At 34.2% G+C, this 21,869-nt stretch overlaps 2 protein-coding genes and 2 long non-coding RNA genes across 7 annotated transcripts; 1 reads left to right on the top strand and 3 right to left on the bottom strand.

Moving 5' to 3' along the window:
• Positions 1-97: 97 nt before the first annotated feature.
• LOC133682472 (uncharacterized) lies at positions 98-2,938 on the bottom strand. Its single transcript, XM_062105815.1, has 5 exons — positions 1,557-2,938; positions 1,191-1,306; positions 801-1,113; positions 628-709; positions 98-364 (listed from the first exon to the last, which is right to left on the bottom strand). The coding sequence occupies exons 1-5, from the start codon at positions 1,721-1,723 to the stop codon at positions 167-169; spliced, it is 876 nt and encodes a 291-aa protein (XP_061961799.1). The 5' UTR covers positions 1,724-2,938; the 3' UTR covers positions 98-166.
• Positions 2,939-5,430: 2,492 nt separating this feature from the next.
• LOC133682473 (protein transport protein Sec61 subunit beta-like) lies at positions 5,431-7,321 on the bottom strand. Of its 3 annotated transcripts, XM_062105817.1 has the most exons (3): positions 7,117-7,277; positions 6,183-6,455; positions 5,431-5,625 (listed from the first exon to the last, which is right to left on the bottom strand). In XM_062105817.1, the coding sequence occupies exon 2, from the start codon at positions 6,451-6,453 to the stop codon at positions 6,205-6,207; it is 249 nt and encodes an 82-aa protein (XP_061961801.1). In that variant the 5' UTR covers positions 6,454-6,455; positions 7,117-7,277; the 3' UTR covers positions 5,431-5,625; positions 6,183-6,204. The 3 variants fall into 3 exon arrangements, with proteins under 3 accessions (XP_061961801.1, XP_061961802.1, XP_061961800.1); XM_062105818.1 differs by lacking the exon at positions 5,431-5,625 and having other exon boundaries at positions 6,011-6,455; positions 7,162-7,321; XM_062105816.1 differs by lacking the exon at positions 5,431-5,625 and having other exon boundaries at positions 6,011-6,455.
• Positions 7,322-7,893: 572 nt separating this feature from the next.
• LOC133682140 (uncharacterized) lies at positions 7,894-12,494 on the bottom strand. 2 transcript variants are annotated; one of them, XR_009836622.1, is made up of 4 exons: positions 11,969-12,493; positions 9,279-9,641; positions 8,571-8,907; positions 7,894-8,483 (listed from the first exon to the last, which is right to left on the bottom strand). It is a non-coding gene; the product is annotated as an uncharacterized LOC133682140 (long non-coding RNA). The 2 variants fall into 2 exon arrangements; XR_009836621.1 differs by having other exon boundaries at positions 8,571-9,641; positions 11,969-12,494.
• A 4,364-nt stretch (positions 12,495-16,858) lies between these two features.
• Positions 16,859-18,011, top strand: LOC133681362 (uncharacterized). Its single transcript, XR_009836506.1, has 2 exons — positions 16,859-16,944; positions 17,390-18,011. It is a non-coding gene; the product is annotated as an uncharacterized LOC133681362 (long non-coding RNA).
• Positions 18,012-21,869: the final 3,858 nt, after the last annotated feature.

Below are 21,869 nucleotides of genomic sequence, written 5' to 3'. Positions count from 1 at the left end.
ATCCTGATGGTCAATTAATCAATACTTATGTGTTTTATACAAAAAAAAAATGTCACATTGTTCAGTGCAAGGAAAGCTTGTATTCATATCTGGTGGAGGACACGAGAATAGAACAGATCAGTTTCATAAAAAGGAGAGGCTGCAGGAAACAAAGTGATTTCTAATATCAGGGACATAAGTTCATAAGCCTCTGCCAAATTGGGTTTTTGGTGCCTTGGATTTCAGATTCTTTTGCAATATTTGTTCCTTTCTTCATTGCTGATTCAATCACCTTGCCCGCCGCCATATTTGCCTCCTTCCTTGCTTTGTTTATTCTCTTCTGTGCTCTCTCTAGTGCCTCAGCCCGCTTCCTTTCGAGTTTGTTCTGCGCCCATAAGAAAAACAGATGCCTCAGTAAAATATGATATAATACTAATCAGAGTATCAGCATTGTAGATTTTGACAGTCTTGTGACTCGTCATTGCAGATTTTGTGTGCAAGGAGCACGAGTTTTTTTTTTTATATATATAAAAAACAATTTCATTAGTAATTATTACTCATCCATTACTCTCTGAGATTTTATGAAGCAGACACCGTGGACCATTTAGGGCATGAATAAGTATCTTGGTGTAAGGACATTGTATATACCTCTACTTTCCTCATGTCCTTCAATGCCTTTTGTGTCTGTTTATACTCCCAGTCACGAATAACAGATTCGTTTCTTCTCAACCTGCAAAAGAATGCACGGGAAGATAGAAAATTAGTGTACAAAAGAGTTTTTTAGATTGATGAACATGAATTACTGGCAAGCTGCTTCTCACTTGTTCATCAGTTCCCTATGTTTAGCCTTCTTCCATGCACCCATCTGAGCTTCAAGCTCCTGGGCCTTGATTTCATCTAAGAAATCACTGTAAGGTTTTGGTCGAGTCATCACTTTGCGGTTTCCACAATCCACGCTGTCAGCATCTGAGCTGTTTATGTTGTAGTTGCATTTTGGGTCGGAATCATCATGCTTCTTCTCGTTGTAGTCATCAAGAAAAGAAGATAATGTCCTGCTATGAACTTCTGCATCTGCCACCGCAGATTGCCTCGAGCGGTATTTTGAGAGGCAATTTTGCGTTGCGATTCCATCGTCTAATGAAACATAGAAATGAAAACTAGAACACGGAACTTGCATAGACACACAAAAAGTCGCATGCAGAAAGAGGGACCTGTGAGACGATGGAAGCCATTCAAATTCTTGCCACTCTGAACCCATTCCTCTATTTCGATATTGCTTGATACGGGTGGTTTACTAAAGTTGGACCTGGCACTCTGACAATTTAAGCTAGAACAACAGGACATCTCTTTATGAATTAGTAAATTCATCAAGGAAAGAATACAGTTGACCAGGGCAAAAAGAACCTTCTTTAAATCAAAGACGACATGCATTAGAAATACGATGATCAAAACTTTGTAGAACACAAGCAAGGATATCATTTCAAATCAAGGTAACAGATAATCCTTTGAATAATTATTCAAGAAAGCAAGAGTTTATGTTATTCATGAAATGAGAAACCAGTTTCTTGAAGGAAAACCTGGAATCTTGAAGTGGAGAGCACAGTACGAGCCAAAGAATAGAATATTGTGGCAGAACTACGAGGGGGGCTAGAGCAGTCACTGCAAATGGGTGGTGGGGATTCTGGCACTGCTGATAGAGGACTGAGGCTCCATACTGGGCGATCAACAGAAATAGTACTGTCATGAAGTGCAGCGGCCCCTATAGGCCACGGGTTTCCAAGTGCTGTTGCGGAGGAAAAAGAGTACCGAGAAGCCTTGTTCTTGGCGATGGACAATGGATTGATGGTGGGTTTTGCTCTATGGGTAGTGGTGTTGTACTGAGAGATGTTTTTGCATGCTGTTGTTCTCATTATCTTTTGTCTTCTTGGAGTTCCTTTTTGGGTCTCTTGATTGAACAACAGAGAGAGGGAGGGAGGGAAAGCATAAACAGTCTAAATTTTATTTATTTCACTGGATATATAGATTCCTAAAGCATGGAAGAAGATTCAAATGCGATGAGAAACGGCATGGCCTGTCAATTCAATACATGATTGAATATCCTTCATTATATATGATCTGATTTCTCGAAAGAGAAAACTCGAAGACAGTTCAAGGCTAGAGGTGTCATTGGCAGTGGATGGATTAAGTGGGCTGAGGTTGCTGCTTCTGGAATTCAAATACAATACAGGAGAGACGAGGACTCGTCTTCGACATTTTTTTTATAGAAATTTTCATTGATCAAAGAAAAACTTATAGGGAAGTTATCCCTATTACATGCTTGTACGATTACAAAATGAAATCAGGGAAATCACCGTCAGTTACAAAGACAAGGAATCTTGGATTGTGCAAACATCCCCAGAAATCTTAGTTTTAACAATCAGCACAGGCTAAAGTGACGCATGATTTTGATTTTGCAAGAAGAAATTTTTTATATATTTTGAATTCTTGCTATCAAAAATAAATTTAAAAAAATAAAAAAATATATTATTTTGATATATTTTTAAATAAAATATTTTAAAAAACAATCACTATCACAATATCAAACAAAATTCGTTGTCACAATCTATTTAGTCAATCACCAAAACCCATAATGGAAAGAGCAGTTAAGAAAACCATTTAATAGGTGGTCTAGTGGTAAGAGCTTGGGAGAAAGAGATTTGCTTTCCCTGTGATCTCAGATTCGAACCATGTGGTTGCTAATATAATGGCCACTGAAGGCTTACATGGTCGTTAACTTCAGGACCCGTAGAATTAGTTGAGGTATGCGCAAGCTAACCCGGACACCCACATTAATAAAAAAATACAGTTAAGAATTCAAAAATAATCAATTTATTGTTTTTTTTTTAATCTAAACATGCTTTCAACAATATTCTCAAACATACTAAATATTGTGTATGGCATAAAACTCTTCTTGAAACATTGTAACCTTAAGTACAATGTATTTTGAGGATTTGTTTTTGAAAAATTACATAGTTTAGTAAACAATTTAAGAGAATAATATAAGTTAGAAAATAATCAGTTTGAACACAGTTGCATTTTTTAATATCAATTTTGTACACAATTATTATTGAAAATAACGGTTGAACACAATCGTGTTTTCTAATATCAATTCTATATACAACCCTTATTAAGAATAACTGTTGTACACTGATTTTTTTTATTCAAAATAATTAACCTTATCAAAAGTCAACTCAAAATTTTATGAAAATTCAATGGCTAAAATATAAGATTTAAGATATAATGGCTAAGGTGATATGACAGGAGAGAGAGATTAAGGAAAAAATGAAAAGAAAACATGGGTTACGAGGATTTGTTTTTGACATACTCGATTCCGTTAAAAAGTTTTGATGAGACGATTATAACTGCATATTGGAAGATCGCTAAACAAGGTATTAATTAACCCTAAATTAACTCCGAACAAAACCCCTAACAAATCACGACCATGTTTAATGGTCTTTTTGTGGAGTGGTTAGAATCGTTTCGTTTAGATCTTTCTAAGAGTATTGAATGTGTCGAAAACAATGCTCTGGTGTGTCCTTGATGACCCTTTTTTTCTTGACTATTAGATCTTGAATTTATTTCTTGGCTATTGGATCTTCATAAAAATTTAAATTGACTTTTGTAATTGTCAATTAATTTGATTGGAAAATGACTTTTGAAACAATCACTATTTCTAATAGCGGTTGTGTTTAAATTGTGATGTTTTTCAATTACTTTTTCCACATATTTTATTTTTAAAAAAATTATCATTAAACTGTGTTAGAAATACAAAAGAATTGCATTGTGGGTGGGAATAGTGTTTTCACCAGTTTGCCCTTGAAAAAAAACTCATATGCTAATGCTTGAGGGTGAAATGAACTTTGTACAGGGACATTTTAGGCATTTTAAAGTTGATCATAGATAACTCGAGACTTTTCGTTTTTGTGAACAATAAAATTACAACAATAACCTTAAAAGTAAAAAACTATAAAGCCTAAATGAAAGGATGTTTTTGTAATTTCACCTTTTAATGGACAATAAAATGACATATTTTCCCTTGAATTAATAAATAAATAAATGGCTATTAGGGGTTTTATTATCTTCTTTTACTATTAAATGCACAATGAAGAGACCTAATTACCCTTATAATTAAAATTTGCAAGTCTTATGGATAAGGGTAGTTTTGTAATTGCACGATTGACTTTTTTGTTGTTATCAGTTGGGTTATGGATAATTTGAAAGTTTAATATATATAAAATATTTAAAAAAAAAAAATGGTTAACGCGTCCAGCGCACGCCTCAACCACTCCATCATCTTTCGATAACACATCCGATTGACTCTAATGGTGAAAATGGGATTCCAATGTAGCATTTGATTCTTCTCGATCTCCGCTCCATCCTTGAGTGGAGTGTGACACAAACATACCTTTAGTATGGCGTCGACAACTCTTTTTTCTCTTTTTTCTTTTTCTTTCTTCTCTCTTCCTCTTGATTTTCACGTCGCCCTTCAATTTTGTTTTCTTAGAGTTTAATCCATGATTTTTTTATTACTATTTATTTTATTTTAAATAATCTATAAAATTGAGATTCTTTTTAATTTTCATCCCTATTCAATTTTTTTAATTTTTTAGATTTCATTTTCATTCATTTAATTTATATTTGTCTAATTTGAGATAATTTCTAAAATTGATTTTTTTTTCAATTTCATCCTCCTCTATGTTTTTTTTTCTATCAAATTTTATCATTATTCTTTCTATTGCAATTTTTTTTCTTTGGATTTTTTTTGAAAATTATTTTTTTTTTCAATTTTATCCTTTAACATTAAATTGGTTGGAAATTAACTTTCATTGAACCTGAATTTCACTGGGTTGTAGGCTTGGGGAGATTAACCCAGCTTTAGAAGATTCACTCGAGTTTACTATGGTTTTTTATCCTTTTTTTTAAATTCATGTTCTTTCAATTTTATCATCAAACATTTATTTAATTGGGGAATGAGTTCAGTTATTTTTTATATGCTTTCTATATCCTTTGTTTTATCCTTAATTTTTTAGTTTAAGTGGGTTAGCTCAGAATTTTTTTTTATTAAATTAAATATAATTAATTGATTGAATATAGCCAAGAGATGCTCATTTTATAATAATTTGTTTGCTTTGCTTTTTAGGTCGTTATTCTAGCAATGCGTGCGACTTCTTTCATTATCGTTCGACTTCTTTCATTATCGTTACGTAACCTTTTCTAGTAGCATTTGAACCATCTTAACAAACTCTTCTTGTGGAGAAGCGGTATCCGCGGAGGAATGACAAGAAGTTTCCTTCAAAAAAGAGTTTCTTTTCTTTTCAAGTATGGTATTAACATCTTATTTTTTTCTAGTTAATTATTATCAAATGACCAAAGTCTTATGGCTTAGTACTTCTTTAAAAAAACCCACCATCATTTGAAAAAAAAAATATATTAAGAAAATTAATCTTATTCCAATACATGCTTTTTGTATGGACCCCCAAAAAAAGTTAAAATCACCTCCAAACCAAACACTCACCCGTCAGAGTATGAGATTATTCCTGGTCAAATCTGCAAGCTGAGACGATGCTGCAAGGTCTAGATAAAGTGATTCTATATCACTGTCCAGAACTGCATCACAAGAATTAACTCCAATATTCAGTCGAATAAGTATTCGAATACAGTCATTCAGGTTAAAAGAATGATTCTATCATCATGTGAATTTGGCTAGAAAATTCCTAAAACAGTAAGGATCATATAACTTCAGAGAGTTCCCAGAGACCTCAGACCATTATAGCCTCATCAAAGTTTCTTTTTGCTTCCTCACAATAGAAGGATAGTTAATCCGGCTCAGTCACTACCAGCATAGAGGGTTTTTCTTCCAAGACGTTTAACTTAGCATGGCTTGTTTAATTTATTTTCTGTAACTGAATTACATAAACAAAAAAGTGAAGGCACCAATGACTTGTAGCCATTAGAACAATCATGTGCTGTGAAATTATGTCAAAAGATGATATATCATAATCGTGATTAAACCACCATAAATACGAAAATAAAAAACTTAGGTTCTCTAAGTGTAGTAAACAAAGAATGTGATAATTGCAACAACGATTAGCCTATTGATTCAAAACAGACATCCATTGCTTAAGACATTAGTCTATTGATTCAATATCCAAAATTCAAGATACCAGACTGAGCTTCGTGTACTAATTAAGCATCCCGACGAACAAGGTAAAGCTTTCCGACAACATGGAGAATGGCAACAAAAGCAATGAAACCAATGCTCATAACAAGCACGACATTTGGAGAGATCTTGAGTCCTGGAGCATCATCAGTATAAAACTGAAGCATGGTCCCAGCTGCTCCTCCTGAAGCTCCACCACTTGTTGTCCTCCTCCTTCGCATGCTTGCAGCTGCTGCTGCACTTCCTCTAGGGGGAGCAGTTCCACCTACCGCCATATCTGTAAGAAACCCACCAAACAAACAACTATTTTAGCCCCTTAAACGACAACCCGGTTAATTATCTCACTTTTCAGCCCCCATTAGTATTACTTTAAACACACAAATCAGCGATATCATGAACTAATATATCACTAATTAACAAAACTACTATACATCAAAGGCGTAAACAAAAGAAGCACACAAAGCATGGCTACTATCAAAATCCATGAAAACCCAGAAAACCTCAAACAAATCTATCTAAAATTCAACGCTATCAATCAATATTTTGTTCCATTTTTACTACTCAACAAATTAGCCCTTGCAAAAACCAATTTTCAGTATTTTCTTCCCCATATCATCATACACTAAAACCATCATATAAACCACGAATAAAAGCATTTATCCAGATACCAAAACAGACACCAACAAATTACTTATGAAATTTAATACATTAAGTCTTTTTGCAAAATTGAGATCTTGATTATCAAGAGAGAAAAAAAAATAGATCCAGTCATGCCTAAGATCTACAAGATACAAATAATTAGGATAAAAAACCTAATTGTTTTTCACTCAAATAAAAAATTAATCCAAAACAGAAGTAGCAAACAAATCTCAACAATTCGATGCAAAGACAAGCACAGATCTATAAAGGAATTCAAGAAATTAAATGCAAATCGAAACCTTAATTGATTTGAAGAAGAGAGAGATCGGTGAGGGGATTTTAACTGGAATTTGGACGACTTCTTTTCTTCTCTTCTCTTCTCTTTACTTTTTGCGGTTTCTAGGGTGTAAAAATCTAGGTTTTTATACACGGGGTTACGTGTTTAAACACATGCACTTCCACGCATGGGTACCCAATCGTGTTTAGCCACATCAGATTTCAGACAATTTAGATGTCAAATTCGCCGTTCGTTTACTACTAGGATGCCTCGGAAATAAGTTTGGGAGAATCTCACATTAGTCCCCTAATCATAAATGAATTCTTAGTGTGATCCCCAATCTATCATATGTTTCTCAATTGGGTTCCCTGTTTAGAATCTTCCCGTTTTCTGACGGAAAATGTTGACATTTTCTCAAAACATGTCGTTTCCATCCAGGATATAATAATATATAGACGGAAAATATTAAGGATATTGACAGGAGGACACGATTGAGAAGGGTCGAATACTTTAGAATCAAATTGAGAAAATCGATAGTTTGAGACTAATTTGAGAATTACTAAATAGTTTGCAGACTAATCCGAGGTTTGCCCAATTAGTTTGGTCAGCTTCTTGGAAATTGGGCCTCCCTTTTTTCTTCTTTCGTCTCTCTGGTTACAAGAAGGGCCCATCCAGTAGGCCCAAAACACAGAAGGCTAACCATGATTAGCAGCCGTTAATAACACAAGATTTAATTAGGCCAATTCAACCACTTGATCTGAAATCAATTCATTATGTTAGTTAGTAGATGATTAAATAATTTGAGTTAATAATAGTATTTTATTTGAGAAGAAATCCTAGCCTGTGAACATGATGTATCCTTGCCAAAGCTATAATCCCATCCCACAAGAAAAAAAAAAAAAAAACCAAACCTGTACAGCCCTAAAAATTCCAGCTTGTGTCTCCATATTTGCCGCTTCACACAGTCAATTCATCGAGCCATTATTAGGGTTCTCAACTATGGTCTATAGCCACTGCATATTGCACAGCAGGCTCTTGCTAGCATTATTCATCTTACAACAGTTTTCTCTGATTTAATATCTTCTACAGTGAAACAATATCTTGCACTTCTCACTTCACCCGTTTTGCTACAATTTTCTTTGGCAGTCCTCTCCAAGCTCCTTTCTGTGTAAATCAATCAAGAGTTGCCTTAGAAACTGTATTTATCCAGTCTTCTGAAATCAAGGTATCACCAGCAATATACAGCAAGGAGTTCTCGCAATCGCGTTCTGCCCTCTGCTTAATCAGTTTCTTCCATGGTCCATCATTCGAGTTCATACACTATGACGATAAGTTATTGGACCTTCTTTTTCTCCTATCTAGCTGCCAATAGCCCACTACAACATCAGCCTGTACATTAGTTTTCACTCCATCATTGTCCTTCAACATATCTAGCATGCATTAGACAATAATCAAGTACTAGGTTAAGACTGATACCTTGATCCGATTGACAAATAAGCAACATGAAATCTGCAGACAAGCGGCAAACAATTTGTACCCCTGGCCCTGTCACTGCAGAACTGAAACTTCTGAAAGTTTTTCTGAGGGAAGACATCCAATAGATACCTCTTGTCATTGCTTAATGATGTTGGTCATTTCTGCAAGATAAAGAAAACAAAGAGATCCAAAAAAAAAAACAGAGGCTGGAAGGATCCTGTATTGAATGACAATTTAGTATTAAAACAGTAGACATTACCTTCCAAAATGTTTTCGATAACAAGATATGATAAAAAGCTCCTTGGACCTATATTGAAGCTGTAGCATCGCCAATAATCTGTATAATGATTAAGCACTTCATGAATCATGCATAGAGATCCACAAAAATAAAAGCATAAAAAATTGTTGTATTAGCAGGCCCATCAATCTTGCACTTGTTCTAATTCCTAGCAACTAACTAGCTGAGTTAGAATATCTGGCCTATTTGAACGTTGGAGAAAACTTCTCCAGTTATAAACTGACAAAAGATATTCAATTTGACATAGATTTCACCCCCATAAATCAAAGGGGGTTCTAGGGTATTGGAATGCTTCTCATAAGCTCTGCTTTAGCAGGCTCTTTGAGAAATACACTGACAAGTCCTCCTCTACCACCGCAGTGCTAAATTGTCTAAATTAGATATGAAAATTGCTACAATCTACAGCGTACACTTTATCGTCAAATTAGTTTGTAGCTGCCAAGAAATCATCAAATGTTCTTCAAATTGAAACCAATATACTAGCCATCAAATGGTCCAGTCAGACTTTCAATCCCTTGAAAAATCTGCCACCTTTATTTCCCACTCCAGTCCCTGCAAGACCTGCTGACAGGAGAGATTTGGAATCTGGTCGCCATTTCAACTCTTTCAGAACAGAAAACAGAGTTGCCAGATCAGGAGTTATTTCACTGTCTTTTACATTTTTACAGGAAATTACTGTTAGTCTTTCAAGTTCCTTCCAATTCAGAATAACCGACTCCAAACAACCTGTCGTCAGCAATGAGCACCCTTCCAATGACAAAAGCCTTGCCCTCCTATCAAGAAAGGAAACAAAGAGGCCCATCAAAAGACTGATGGAAAGTGCTACATTAAGTAATATGCCAAATTTCAGATTGTTTCCATCCTTGAAATTCTTTGAATAATTATTATGCTAACAACATGTGTTATCATGCTTGCTCATTGTAATGCTAAAGTTGGCAAGCTAAGGATAACCACCACAAAATTCCATCGGTTGTCATCCATGTCAAAGTCCTTTTTCTAGCATGTTCAGATAGACTTTAAGCTTCCAAATGAAGAAAGGTACCAAGTAAAGAGAATGGAAAGGATAATCGTTATTTTACATGATGAAATAAATAAAGCTACATGTGGAAATCTTGTATAGCATACACGTTGAAATTGCGCAGTTTAAGTTCACCTTTTGGAGGTTGAATTTCCTTCATCCTCTGGCTCTTATCAATATCAAGTGTATAATTTAAAATGCATCAACAAACAAGGAGACAATAGCAAAAACCAAGTGACAAAACTCATACCTACAAACAGTTGCAGTTGCAAATACTTCGGGCCTATTTGTTTCTGCGTTTTAAAAGCGCTTTTGATAAAATTTGAAAATTTTTTATTTTTTTATTAACTTCAAATTAATATGTTTTTAGTTTTTTTAAATTATTTTGATGTGCTGATGTCAAAAATAATTTTTAAAAAATAAAAAAATATCATTGACATGCATTTTGACACGAAAAACTATTTAAAAAGCAACCGCAACCATACATAGCTTGCAAAACAATTTCCCTAACAGTCTTGCAAATTAAAAACAAAGCCTTCACCGCTTGCTTATTCCTCATCTGACACTGCTGCAAGTGCAACTCTTCAAGTGTAGGACAAGACCCCAAATGCTCAGGCAGACCAGGACTTGAATCAATACTCTTACATGACTGCAACCTCAAAGTCTTCAAATTTTCACAAAACAATAATGCAGCCAGCCAACCACCATCCATTCTATGATCTCTAATAGTCAATTCTTCAAGCATTTGACAACACTGCCCTATCGCCTTAATCCCATCATAGCTCCCTTCACACCCACGTAGCTCAAGCTTCACTAACCTCCTACACCCTTGAGCTAATATCGTCAACCCAATATCACTCACCATCGAATTAAAAAATCCATCAATGCATCCAGGAGCGGAGTTAGGATTATTTATTAGGGGGGGTCAAAATTAATATAATAAGATATAATATTTGTTCAGTAATTATTACTGAAACAGGAAGAATCAAAATAAGTTGAATCAACCTATCAACTAGTGGATAAATTATTGATTTTTCTGTTTCAACCAATCCTTGATATAAATCAATAATCGATAACATGTTCTTTAATTTTGGATGATTGAGTACATGATTGGATGACATGTTCTAAAATCAAAACATATATCATGAGAAAAAATTGATAATTTTGGTGGCTCTGTTTAAAATAAAATATAAAAAAAATCTAAGCATAATCAAAACAAACCAATAAAATATATCTAATTAATTAAAAAAATCTCCATAACAAGAATTCAAAAAACAGTTGATAGAACTAGCAGATCTGAGAGAAAAAATAAGCAAAAATGGTGGAATTATTAACAAACATCGCAAAACAAAATAAAAATATATTTTAAATTTAAGTTATCTTGTTTTATTTGATGAAAGATAAATTAATTGGTAACTTTGCTTCAATTTTTTTATAGAAAAATTTTACTCGTGATTTGTATTTTTATCAGCTATAATATTTATATTAGGGCTACACAAGATAATAACCTTATATTTTTTTCTTTCCACATTGGTCAAGAGTAAATAAAAAATCAAAAGTACAGTTAAATTTAATTATTGTTAATAAAGCATCTTTTTAAAATAAAAAAATATCATACCTCTAACTCACAATTAATTACCTAGCTCATAATTAATTATCTAATCTAATTACCTAATGAAAAAATTTTAAATGGCTCCCCCCCCCCCCTCCCCCCCCCCCGAACGCACCCAATCAATATCCCCACAACAATGCAACTCCAATTCTTGCAACATTTTGCACTTACTCGAAACACACAACAATCCATTTTCACTGCTGCCAAATACAGCAATTCTCCTCAAATTAGGATACCATTTACTAATCAATTCGAGCCCATTATCAATCAAATCCGACGATAATAAATCTCTCTTCAATAAACACATCAGGCAACAACTTAGTACCAATATAAACAGATGAATTATTCCTAGTAATCAACATCCCAGAATTCCTAGGCATTTTAATACAAGCATGGGCAATATCAATATTTTCCAAATTTGGAAACCGGGTAAAAACCGGACCCGAATTAACGAAACGAAAATCTATTACCTTTATTGATTGCACCAAACGTCCGTGAATGAACAACCATCTTTTGCAAACAAGAGAGCTGGAAACATGGTGTGGAACTGGGACTTTACTGAAGACTTGAAGGAGAATCTCATCATTGAGAAGAGAGGTGTAATCGGGTCCGGTCGGTTCATGAGAATGGAAGCCTAAAGTTCTTTGTGGGACAGATCGAGGCGATGCTACAGGTCGAGGTGATGCAAACGGGCTATTTGACCGAGATTTCATTATCGAAGTCCCATGCTTTAGTGCTCGCTCTTTGAACAACATCGCTGGTAAGCTTGAGGTTCTGGTTTTTCTGTTTAAGGATGTTGGTGTTGGTGTTGGTGTTGGTATTGGTAGTGTCTTGGAATTGATATTAGGGTTAGGGTTTGCTGTTTCTTCCTCTAGTGAAAGTGACATTTTTCTTTCGGGTTAAAAATCTTTTCTTTTCTCTCTGTAATTGGAGGGAATTTTGCCTTTCCTCCTGCTATATTTTTTTTCTCCTTCACGTCTGTCTTTGGTTCTTTAAATAGAACATTAATTTTGTTAAGATTTGTTGGATTTTTATGGGTTGTGGATTTTTTTCCTCATTCATTTGGTAATGATTTTGCTACGGTGGCTGATATTCAGTGTGGAGATGTCAAGCAAAGTGAATCCTTTTGGTTGGATTGTGTTTGTTTAGTGGGGCCCTTGTGATGACGTGGGTTAATGATATTGGATAGATGGAGATGAAGGAATAGTGCTTTGTTCAGAAGATTGACACACTTTTAGGACATGAATTGTTTCTCGTACCATAATCATTGAGGGAGCAGGTAAAATCTGTCTTATGTGGAGTGTGCGTGATAATACATTTGTGACTATCTGGCATGTTTTTGGCATAGTTATCAACCCGTCTGCGAGTTGACCTGGTTAAGAATGTCGAGTTTTAAATTTTATGGATCAGGTCAATTTAAATTAATTTTAAAAATTTTAAAAAAATATATTTAAAATTTTAATATTTTATATAAAAAAATCAAGAAAAAAATTATATAAATATAAATTATACATATTGTAAATAATGAAATTTTTTTAAAAAAATTAATTCATATTAAAAAAACATAATATTTTTTCTTTTAAATATAGAGTATATATATTAAAGGAATTCAAATCCCATATTAAAAAGATATTATGTTATTCTTTTAAGTTGAAGAATTTAAGCCAAATTTTTTTTATCCCACGTTAAAAAAACATAACTTTTTTCTTGTGAATATAGAGTATATATATGAAAGGGTTTTAAATTTCACATTGAAAAAATAATTTTTTTCTTGAAAACATAAAATATATATACTAAAGACTTTCAAATCCTATATTTAAAAAACATAAATTTTTTCTTGTGAATATAGAGTATATATATGAAAGGGATTCAAATCCCACATTGAAAAAATAAAACATTTTTCTAATATTTATATAGTGAACTTTAAAAAGTGTTAATAACCAACTAAAAAAATATAAAAAAAGAGGAGTATAGGAGAAAAACCATATTTTTTGAAAAAAAAAACACATCGGGTCTCGCCCGAGTCATGGGTCGATTGGGTTTGACCGGGTCGTTGCACCGACCAGTCTTTTGACAAACTTCGACCAGTCTAGCCATCGAGTCGATCGGGTCCCAGGTCGACCCGTCGGGCTGATCCGGATTTAATAACTATGATTTTTGGTATTATAGAAATTATTTTTAAGTATTTTTTATTAAAAAATATTTTTATTTTTATTTTTATTTTTTTAAAATTGTTTTTGATATAAATATATAAATAAATAAATAATTTTTTATTACTTTTTATTTGAACCGGACACCCTGAAGACTATGAACTGTTTGTAAATGCAGTGTAAACTTGAATTTCAAATTTATTTTTGCTTAAGTAAAAATAATTTTAAAAAAATAAAAATATATATTAGTTTAATATATTTCTAGATAAAAAATAATTTAACACTACCACGCTTTTAAACAATTTAAATGATGAATCACTAGCAGTAAACGTTGCGAAAAAAAAGGGATGGATAAAGATGAACAGAACAGTCCAACGTTGTGGATGGATAAAGATGTACGATCAAACCTTCCCAGAAGGTTTGTGATTTTCCAAATAAACAGAACTGATGATGTTCAAAAATAAGTTTATCCTTTCCTGGGTGGACAGGGAGAAAGAAGAAGGAGGACATGATTGGTGGCTGTTGTATGATGTGTTTGATAATAATGTGTTTTAAAAAATATTTATTTTTTATAATTTTAATAAAAAATATATTTTAATATATTTTATTGAACGGTATGATTAGTAATGCATCTGAATCTTTTTTAATTTTTTTTAATTATTTTTTGTTTTTAAATTATTAAATTATTATTTTTTTTATGATTTTAATATATTATTATTAAAAAAATATATTATATTTTAAACTATTTGGATTATTTATATTTTAAACCGGCTGAGACAACGATTTCCATGGCTACTTGAAGCCATTGTATTACAGTGGCTTCAAGTTATAGATTGTTAAATACTTTCATTTATTGTAATGCAATGGATCATTACAACTACATTGACTTGTTACATTACAAACATTATAAAAAGAAAAACATGCGATGAATCATAGTTTTAAGACCCGGTCTGGTAGCTGACCTGATCCAAGATCTGAGTTTCATGTTTTGACCGGTTCAGTTTTTTTTTTTAAATCAAAACAACGTCATTTTAATAAAAAAAATCGACGAGTTTGTAACCGGGTCAACCCGCCAGGTCAGTCAGGTCACATCAGGTTTTTTCTTCTCCCGTTTTTCCTTCAACCTAGCCCGGTTCCAGCCCCGGATCGGTCGGGATCCCGGGTCGACCTGCTAGGCCGGGTTTCAAAACTATGCGATGAATAATCACATGATGAAGAGTTATATTATAGAGATTTAATTGCAAAAAGTTTTTCATTATAAATACTGAGTTGTAAATAATTAAAATAAAAGGACCAATTTATAAATAAAAATATAAGAACTAAGGTAATATTTTAAAAAAATTACATAGACTAAAATAAAACTTCATGCATGCGTGTTTGTATTACTAAAATAAGTTCTGCAGCCAGATAAAATAACCATTCCATTGCATTACATCGGGAGGAGATTTACTTTATTGCTAGTTGAGCTACATTAGTAAAAAAAAATGTTTTTTTTATATACATAGTCATTATTTGACAGTTAATACCCAGTAAAAAAAAATTATGCCATGTAATTGCTAATTTTTACCATAACTATCATACGTGGTTGAATATAAATGTTCAACGTGTAAATCTAGCAATGAATTTATTTTACAATAGTTCTTTTAAAAAAAATATACACGAAGAAAATACCAAAAAAACTAAACTGTGAAGAAATAATTAATCACCGAAGAGAATATAACGCCATTTTATTCTGGAGCAGTCCCAAACTAATTAATAGCAGTTCTTATTCTCAAGATACTACATGTGTGTTTGTTTTTTCATATTATTATCTTGGATTTTAATTCAAAAACACATGTAATCTATTTTTTTTATATGAATGCATCATAAATATACATGAATGGCTTATCCAATACCCATACAGAAAAAAAGCATTTCTAACTATATTTTGAGCAACCACCATATTTTAGTTGCCACAAAGGATATGTAGTGTATATTATCACAAAGAATATGCCGCAATTATTATATTTTTAGTTGCTGCCACAAGGTAAACCATCACTACAGGGTAAACCACCGCCTCTCAGGCCCCACTGATTCTACCATAGAGGTCTACAATAAACAATAACTCCCCCGCCAAACACCGCTTACAACTTTCGTTGTACTGTGCTCTCTTTAAAGAGCAACTCTTCTTAAAATCTCAAGAGGTGTTAAGTTGAAATCCCATTCTAACTAAGGATTCCCCTCCAATGCACGCACACATTTTTTTTATATTAAGAATGTTTTATTTTTGGGTAATCCAGGGTGTTCGGGCCAGCTTATACACACCACAACTAATTTTCGGATCCACTGAACACCCTGTAAGTCTAGTAGGCAGGTGAAACAACGTAGGAGTGACAGACATACACACTGAGTCTCGAACCCAGGTAACAGAAGCAAGGAAACCTTACCTCTGCCGCTGGGCCAGAAAGCTCGGTGCTATATTAAGAATGTTGGTTCTAAGAATGAGTGACTGTCCTTCTCCGATCTCACTATCCAACCTGAGAGCGAACAACTAATGTGTTCTACTTATCAAATAGGGTTCTATAATCGGTCCGCAACCCCTAAATACCAAAGATATTTTTGGGGCGATCTTATATTTCCCACAGAAAAAAAAAAGCCTAAACACTAGATCTTTTAAAGGAAGAAAGATTGTTTGTCGTGGAGCAAGACTCAAAATCCCAACGACCATGATTCATAATACTTCCAAGAATTAATTTTTTTTTTCCACTTAATTGTTTACTATTTATTCTTATTATTGTATGTTGGTAATTTGGTAACTCTCCTATTGATCATTTACTAAACGATAGTAAATAGCTAATAAGTCCTGGTCACCTTGTCTGAATGTAGAGCTGCAGCTGACCTTATGGTTATAATCTCATTATTTCATTAGAACATTCTGTCGGACACCTCCATTAAACAAAAAACTGAAATCTTGAAAACGTTTTTCGAGAAGAACACATCAAGGCCCATACAACGATAATTTGAAAATGGCCCAAACAAACATGAGCTAGGCACATCTTTTTATTTGTTAAATGGGCTTCGAAACCAGGCCCCTAATCATTCCAGGCCGAAGCTGACTTGAAACTCGAGGAAATCCAATCTCAAACACAAGTGTACAGTTAGATTCAGATGGTAATTCGGAAGGAATTATATAAACCGACTTAAAACCAGTCCCTAACTCCCTATAAATGACAGCAGTATTCCACAATCTTCTTGTCTTCAGTTTCTCCTTTGCCTATATTTCTCTCTCTCTAATCTTCGATTTCCGCACTGCTCAGGTACACAACACAGGCCTTCTCCCTAGCTTTTTCTCTAATCCCCTCCCTTTAGTTTCCATGAAAAGAAAGGAATATATATATATAAAGAAAATCCTAAAGGAATTTAGGGTTTTTCGCCAAATTTTGTTTTTAGTAATCTGTTTATTTGAAGTAGCAATATCTAATTTTACTTAAAAAATCTTTTGTGTGAATTGACCCACAAGTGATATCGATAACTCATTCCATAGATAGTTTTTTTCTCTCCCTACAATAACTAGTTATTTGGGGAAAATCCCTTAATCAGCTGCTCATGTATCTGTGTCATCTGGCAAAAGACTTCCTAAAAATATTCATCAAACGTACCCAGTGGCTATTGAGGGTAAATTCCGGAGGTTCTTCCAAGAATCTTTCCATAAATTAGCATTACTCTTTGATTTTTCTAATTGATTTTATATATGTGATACAGATTCGCAAGTTGATCACTAGCTAGCTGTCACGATGAAGCCAGAGTCCAAGAAAAACCGCAATAAAAGCACCAACAAATCAGAAGGCAGTACTGCTTCACCTTCATGTTACGATTTAACAGCTCTTTCACAGGCCCTTGATGATCAAGAACGTGTAAATAAAAATAAAAATAAAGATAAATCTTCTTTTGACTTGAGCAATTTATCAGAGGCACTTAATAATGTAGCTAAAGAGGGGAATAGAAAGGAGATAAAAAGGCTGGGAGTACTGAGATCAATTGCCCAGTCACAGGAAGAAGTGAAAACGAGGCAAATGAGAGCAAGGAGACAACGGTATATTTGTGAAACATGGAGCACGAGGGAGATGGCTGGTGGGAGAGTGCATGGAGGGAGGAGTTTTTTTCCTATTCCTATCTTTAGTGTGGGTGGTACGAGGAGAGGGAGGGTTGCACATTGGTTTGTGCGTGGATTTTACAGAACAGAGAACACTGTAGAGGAAGCATTGGATGATATTTCTTAAGTAGGTTGATGTGGTAGTGGATATTTGGCAGGATTGCTATAAATGGTGGCATTAACTTTTACTTTCAATTTTGTGATTAATGAAGAGTGCTCAATTTTCAGTCATCTTGTCTAAGATCGCATGCAATGCATATGCATTTAATTATATCTGACAATCACGATAATAATTCTACGTCTACTAGTTTTGAATCCCAGTAATTGGTTGATTCTTGCAAATTACCATAAACTCTCTAGAGGTTGGATTCATTCTATGAAGTTGTAATTAAATCGACTCTTGGGCAGAAACAAATCACAGCATCAAAGACTGGAGCAAGGCAGCTAGCTAGATTGCTAAATTTTGAGGAAGTCTTTGATATTAATGGTCAAGTCTCGCGCAATGGTATTGGCCATTATTCGAATCCATAGCTGCTAGGCTCGCTATAGGCTGTAGCAAACATTTTCTGGGTGCCTGCCTGTACATGGTAAAAACTAAACCGGGCTGCTCATGGAGCTTAGGCACTTGGTGAAGCACTTTTAAAAGCTAATAATAAATCTTGTTTTGGTTCGAGCATGGTATCAGAGGCAGTTAACGTGTACGTAGCTGAAAAGGAGAAGGAAAAGGAAAAGGGAGGAAAAAGAGAGGCTAGAAACATTAAGATGGGCTCTGCTTAGTTAGGGAAAATAACGGAGGGATGAGGCAAATGAGAGAAAGGAGACCGCGCTCTCTTAGTGAAACACTGGGTTTGAAAAGAAGAGATTTTTTAACTTCCTTGTTATTAGACATCGGGGATTGAACAGAGGATGATGGTCTTTTCGTACTGTCAGGATTTTAAAAATCAATGAACAAATAAAGGCTTCATATTCCACCATTAGAGATGGGGTTTAGGTTTACGTGTTTGAAGATATATTTATTTGACAGAAATGGGCTCTGCTGACATTAGCTTTGAGTTTATTTGTTCAATGTTGTCGCATGGACTGCACTCCATGGCTAACTAAAAACAACTTTTTACTGCGATTGTCAGGACTATTCCATAAAAAAAATTCGGATCATTGACTTGTTATGTTAATTTACAGGTCATCCAATTAACTTGGATTTATAATTTTTGTTCAAAATAATATTTGCTTTAATTGTAAAGTTATCTGGATATAACTAAATGAATGTTAAAATTAATTTAAATTAAACTCGAACCGAGTCAGTTTCATATCAGGAATTTGTCCTATCAATCCATGTTGGGTTTCATAGCCATCATAAACTATCATCATATATCGATTTTGGGGTGCACTGTTACAAAATTTGTGCTCTAGGAAGGACAAAATGGTGGGGGTATATTGGTAGGTGTTTGGCTACGTGGCATTACAGTGGTGGGGGTATATTGGTAGGTGTTTGGCTACATGGCATTACAGTGGTGGGTACAATTAGTGTACGAAATTGGTTTGCATAATTGAAATGTTCTGACTTCCAAAGAAGATAGTATACAGCAATATTAAAGAGCCTCCTTAATTTAATTGTGACTCAATGAAAAAAACAAACAATTTTATTTCGGCTCAGCGAATTAATTGATTGAATCAATGATTCAACAATCATGAATTTCGCTTAAGCCCGGTCCATATTTAATAATATTGGTATTAACAAAAGATGACACGGCAGAGAAAACGGTACTAAATAATTTTTATTATTAAAATGATGTTATTTTTAATTTTTTTATAAAATAAAAAAATTTTAAATTATTTTATTAATCTAAAGGAGTGTTTGTAAGTGTAATTGTAGTTGTTTTTTAAAGTATATTTTATTTAAAAATGTATTAAAATAATATTTTTTTTATTTTTTTAAAATTATTTTTGACATTAAATAATCTAAAAACATAAAAAAAATATTTTTAAAATATAAAAACAAGAACAGTCGACCTTATCTAACCCAAAATAAGGGATTTATTCGGGGTAAGCTCTCGGAATGAGTTCTAAAATTATGTTAGGTCATATCATCACAATTGACAATGCTGGTCTCGGAAGAAGGCCCAGAAACCTGGATTCAAATGGTCCATGGGTTATAATCCCAACATGAGAGAGTACGAGCCAGCGTATGAGAATGCAACCTCACTGTACAGTCCTGAGCCAGAGGAGATTCATGTGTCTACGTCGCTTAGCTTAAAACCATCAGCTTCCGTCTCCAATGATTTCACTGTCATGGTTTGAATTTTCATCTCTTTAATGTTTGTGAAAAAATTAAATTAAAAATCAACTATAAGGAATTATCACGAGACCAAGACACCACAAATTAGGACTTCTACCCAAGAAGTGCATGATACTCTCTAATATACTCACCATCACCATGGGAGTTTGTGGTCCCTTGGTGCAAAAAAAATAGCTGTAAGAGAGAGACCAATGCCAACTAGAACTGACTATAGTTTCTTGATTATCCTTTAAATGCACAACGTCGGTATGCTTAGAAGCTGCCCTCGGAGGGGTACAAAGACATGTCCTATGGGCCATGTGTAGACACAACAAAAGCCAAAAATGTAACTACATAATAATGCCTCTGCTTCATGATGCATCGGCAGGGTTCGGTGATCCATATATACCTGCCAAACACTTGTCTTTATGTCAGATATATGATGGCTACAAGAGTCTTAAATGTGTGATTGCACCATCACAAGTGGACTCCCCCACGGCTGCTCCCTCAGCTGGGAAATTTGTTACGACAGCCAGTGTATAGGTGAACAATTCCGTCAGCCATCGAGTGTCTTTTCATTTGTTGTCATGATTCGAGAAAGGTGGTCTTCAAGGGCAATGAAATAAGAACTCGGTGATGTAAATGCATCGGTTTGGATGCAAATTATCTGATTAGGAAGAGGTTTTTAGTCTCGATTTGATATGCAAAAACTGACAGGCAAGCCGAGCGAAAAAAACATGAGGCAAGAAAACTATTAGAGGATAGAGTGGGAACATGCTGCAAATCTTCCGAAAGATTTTGCCTATGGGTAAGGCTTTAATGCTAGCCACCCCTCCCCACTCCAAATAATCAATGGCCTTCCCAAGCCATTTATTAGTCCTACCTGTGAAAGTACTTTTTGACGAAAAATTATTGACATAAATTCTTCCTGGTGGGGTATATGAGAGAAATGTCATGCTTAATTCGACAGCTTGTTTGGTTTTCTCCATAAAAATAAACTGCTCCTATAATGGACGTGGAAAGATGATGATGTATACCTAACCGTTGGTGTATCCAAAATTCCTCTCATCACAACATACACAACCTCCTCGGCATGAAAAAAAAATTCCTCGTTTCTTCTACAGTCTGATAAGAACACAGTACCGAGGTTTGCCTGCAGACCAGGGGCAGTGGAAAAATTAATCTTGTTTCTCGCCGCTTTGGAACTTGACGTGCATGAAGAGACATGTGAGGTTCTACCAAAATTGAAACAAATTAAACGAGTTCAGTTGACCCTGATGCCTTACGTATTACTATGTCAAGAATCAAGTCTTTAACATTTATTTGTTTGTGTGTATGGATATAACAGCCCCTTTTTATTAAAGGATAGAATATTTTATAGAAATTGAGAGTAAGTAAATAATGATCAAGAACATTGGGAGGGGAGCAAGCTAGCATAAATCATCGATTAACACAGCCCATCGATCTTGTCTCCATGGTGTCCTAGGGAAGAAGAAAAGAACGAAAAGGAGGGAAATAATTAACGAGCAAAAGACAGCATGTAGTGGAGGGAGGGCTTGCAGTTCTAGGACCTCTCATAAATACATTTTATTTGTTACTCCAGTCTTTTTCTAGATTAGTTTACCAGTCCAGTAATGCTCTACTTTTTGTCACATTCTTTTCCTTCTTATGAAAAACTTCTGGCACGTTCATTTGCGTGAAAATCAATTTACCGACTAGTTTTTACATGCCCTTTAGCCCCCCTAGTTTATCATATCCAAATATCTTCCCAACAATTGTTCAAAAATTTAAAAAATTTCCAGGAATTAAGTAAC

This window comes from Populus nigra, chromosome 2, assembly GCF_951802175.1.
Source record: "Populus nigra chromosome 2, ddPopNigr1.1, whole genome shotgun sequence".
In the NCBI taxonomy this organism is placed as follows: Eukaryota; Viridiplantae; Streptophyta; class Magnoliopsida; order Malpighiales; family Salicaceae; genus Populus; species Populus nigra.
The sequence above is the reverse complement of the archived record's forward strand: the minus strand, read 5'-3'. Positions and strand labels throughout refer to the sequence as shown.

Bases quoted from the DNA above. Each gene is read 5' to 3' on its own strand.
- LOC133682473 (XM_062105818.1), bottom strand. From the start codon at position 6,453: ATGGCGGTAGGTGGAACTGCTCCCCCTAGAGGAAGTGCAGCAGCAGCT.
- LOC133682472 (XM_062105815.1), bottom strand. From the start codon at position 1,723: ATGACAGTACTATTTCTGTTGATCGCCCAGTATGGAGCCTCAGTCCTC. The intron at 1,307-1,556 runs GTTTTCCTTCAA...CTGTTGTTCTAG, and splicing joins TCTCCACTTCAAGATTCCAG to CTTAAATTGTCAGAGTGCCA. The intron at 365-627 runs GTATATACAATG...TTATGGGCGCAG, and splicing joins AGGACATGAGGAAAGTAGAG to AACAAACTCGAAAGGAAGCG.